The 3443-nt window shown below is 60.6% G+C and overlaps 1 protein-coding gene across 1 annotated transcript in view; it reads left to right on the forward strand.

Moving 5' to 3' along the window:
* Positions 1 to 2104: 2104 nt before the first annotated feature.
* PSMB7 (proteasome subunit beta 7) overlaps positions 2105 to 3443 on the forward strand; it is a 34960-nt gene continuing 33621 nt past the window's right edge. Inside the window, exons 1-3 of the mRNA XM_015828199.1 lie at positions 2105 to 2182; positions 2783 to 2876; positions 2968 to 3065. Coding sequence (XP_015683685.1) covers positions 2112 to 2182; positions 2783 to 2876; positions 2968 to 3065 — 263 coding nt within the window. The 5' untranslated portion in view covers positions 2105 to 2111. The remainder of the gene's footprint in view (positions 2183 to 2782; positions 2877 to 2967; positions 3066 to 3443) is intronic.

Genomic DNA, 3443 nt, shown 5'->3' on the forward strand with positions numbered 1-3443 from the left:
AGCCAGACAATTGTTCCCAAGCTTGGACAAATCCCAACAGGACCGGGAGGTCAACGCTAGCCGAGATTGTCGCTATCCGCCGCTCTCTCCGGACATCCCCTTCAGCCAATTAGAGGCTGGCTCGCCGTTGGCTGCCTAGGCGCTCAGGGCCATGCGCTCGTAGCTATTCCTCAGGTGGGCAGACATCAAGGGTCTTGGGCTTAGCCACCCGGCTGGACCCCATGCATGATTTATGCTGCGGCTTTCCGCCCGAAGAAGTAGCTGTCACTCACCTCGGAGCATTAAAGATTGTGCATAACTTGATCAGATGGAGCAGTCAAGATGGTTTTGCCAACTTAGACATCTCACTAAGGGCGGGAAGGCGCCTGGTCCCCTTCGGCTGGGGCCGAAGCCACCGGATCTCCGGCTTCTGCGATGGACAATTTGGGGTGCACCCAAAAGGAGGAGGTCCTGGGGCCAGGTTGGCCCACTGACCCCGTTCCTCTGTTCTTTGGATCGGAATTTTTGCTGGTGTTGGGGATGATGGGAGTCCTGCTCTCCTGTTTTCTTCCAACTTGGCCTTTGTCAGAAGTGAGCGTTGGAGTTGAATGGCTTCTCCAACTTGCTGCCTTCTTAGGGTGGGACTACAAGGTCCCTCCTCCCCAGCCAAGACAGGCAGGATGTATTTGGGCCGGAGCTTATGGGAGTTGGCGTCCTGTCTCAATCCTATCAAGCTCGGCCAGGGTTTTCCTAATCTGCCCAGGTTCAGTTCTTGTGGTTGGGGATGATGGAAGCCTGGTCCAGCACCCTTCCGTTCCCTTGGCTCCTTGGGGCCAGCTGAGAGAACAGCTCCCTCCAATGGGGCTGGGGAGGATGGGTGCTGAATGCAACAGCACCATGGAACCTCCCAAGAGCATAACCACTCCTCTTGTGGATGGGGATGATGGGGGTCCCAATGCTCCCTCTCTCCTACTGGCCTATGGGGACAGCAACATCTTATCCTCGGGATGCTGGCAATGCAGCACCCAGCAGCTGGGGTGATGGGCCAGCAGCTGGGGATGATGGGCCCTTGCCCTGCATGGGGCTCTCCGACAGCCCAGTTCTGGCTGAGGATGATGGTCCCCTTGCTCTGCACAAGGATGTGACACTCCCAGCTCTGGCTGGGGATGATGGTCCCTTTCCCCTGCATGGGGCTGACAGCCCAGTTCCGGCTGGGGATGATGACCCTTTGCCCTGCATGGGGCTGTCCGACAGCCCAGCTCCGGCTGGGGATGATGGTCCCCTTGCCCTGCATGAGGATGTGACACTTCCAGCTCTGGCTGGGGATGATGGTCCCTTTGCCCTGCATGGGGCTGTCCAGTTCTGGCTGAGGATGATGGTCCCCTTGCCCTGCATGAGGATGTGACACTCCCAGCTCTGGCTGGGGATGATGGTCTCTTTGCCCTGCATGGGGCTGTCCGACAGTCCAGTTCTTCTGGGGATGATGGTCCCCTTGCCCTGTATGGGGCTGTCCGACAGTCCAGTTCTGCTGGGGATGATGGTCCCCTTGCCCTGCATGGGGCTGTCCGACAGCCCAGCTCCGGCTGGGGATGATGGTCCCCTTGCCCTGCATGAGGATGTGTGACACTCCCAGCTCTGGCTGGGGATGATGGTCCCTTTGCCCTGCATGGGGCTGTCCGACAGTCCAGTTCTGCTGGGGATGATGGTCCCCTTGCCCTGCATGGGGCTGTTCGACAGTCCAGTTCTGCTGGGGATGATGGTCCCCTTGCCCTGTATGGGGCTGTGCGACAGTCCAGTTCTGCTGGGGATGATGGTCCCCTTGCCCTGTATGGGGCTGTGCGACAGTCCAGTTCTGCTGGGGATGATGGTCCCTTTCCCCTGCATGGGGCTGTGCGACAGTCCAGTTCTGCTGGGGATGATGGTCCCCTTGCCCTGCGTGAAGTTGTATGATACTCCCAGCTCCGGCTGGGGACGATGGGCGCTTAACACACCCCAGAACCTCCGCGGACCATCCCAACCCCAACTCAGCCCACGTGCGCAGCGGAGGGGGGGGCGTGTCCCGCCGCCGGGAGGGGGCGTGGCCTCCGGGCATGGCCGCCGCGCTCGCCCCGCCTCCGCCATAGCCGGGCAAGATGGCGTCGCTCTCGCTGCTCCGGGCCTCCACGCCGGCCACCGGCGGCTTCTCCTTCCACAACTGCGCCCGGTGAGGCCGGGGAGGCGGCGGGGAGGCGGGCGGGCGGCCCGAGGAAGCCGGCGGAGGGGCCGGGAGAGCGCGGCGGAGCCCCGCAAGCCGCGGCGGGCGAAGCCGGGCCGGCCGTGACTCAGGAGCCGGGCTTCCCCGGGCCCGCTGCGAACTACTCCTCCCAGCGGCCCCCGCCTTGGAGGCCGCGCTGAGGCATGCTGGGAGTTGGAGTCCGGCGCGCCGGGCAGGGAAAGGGCGCCTCTTGGCAGGCAGGGGCGTTGGGGATCGCAGCCTGCTGGGGTGGGGGGGGGATGCGAGGATTGCCCCTCCCTTCCCAAACCAGCCCCCCCTTGGAGTTGATCCCCACTTTTTCGGCTCCGGGTGGGGAGGGTGCGAAGGTTTCCTCCCCCCCCAAAAAATAAGTCCATCATGGGCAGGGGTAGGCAACCTCGGCTCTTTTATGACTCGTGGACTTCAACTCCCAGAATTCCTGAGCCAGCCATGCTCAGGAATTCTGGGGGTTGAAGTCCACGAGTCATAAAAGAGCCGAGGTTGCCTACCCCTGATTCATGGGCAATGCTGGCAGTAGCTTATCTTAATGTGGCTTCTCTCCTGCTGCAGGAATGCCCAGCTGGAAGCAGAGGGGGCCCAGAAGGGTCTTCGGCTGCCCACCGCTCGCAAGACGGGCACCACCATAGCCGGCGTGGTGTACAAGGTAAGGCCGAGGAGGTGGCGGGCTCTCCTGGAGAATCGCCCTGGGGTTTCGTGCCCAGGTATAGCCTGAACCCTCTTTCTCCTCCCCCCAGGACGGTATCGTGCTGGGGGCGGACACCCGGGCCACCGAAGGGATGGTGGTGGCCGACAAGAACTGTGCCAAGATCCATTTCATCGCTCCCAACATCTAGTAAGTTGGCCCGGTGGGGAAGGGCTGGGGTTTATGCGTAGTCATTTCTCAAAATCTAAGGGTTTGGACAAAACTCAGCAGCACTTTTTCGTGTGGCTGCTGACAAAAACAGGATCGCCAACAGGACCGCTAGCGTCCGATAACGGATATGGCACAAGAAGAAGAAGTCATTTCTGACCGTGAGAACAATCCACAAATTGGAACAATTTGCCTTCAGAAGTTGAGCTTCGCTGGAATCTTTCAAAAAGAGACTTTCTCTCTGGGGGCAGCCAGCTTAAATGACCTCCATCTTAATGCACTTATCATTAAACGATTAAGCCCCAGTCCTGCCTGAATTTGTTTGAGAACGGATCCCACTGCGTCGCCAGGTAGGGTGGC

Source organism: Protobothrops mucrosquamatus, unplaced genomic scaffold (genome assembly GCF_001527695.2).
Source record: "Protobothrops mucrosquamatus isolate PMUCROS unplaced genomic scaffold, P.Mucros_1.0 scaffold_223, whole genome shotgun sequence".
Lineage (NCBI taxonomy): Eukaryota > Metazoa > Chordata > Lepidosauria > Squamata > Viperidae > Protobothrops > Protobothrops mucrosquamatus.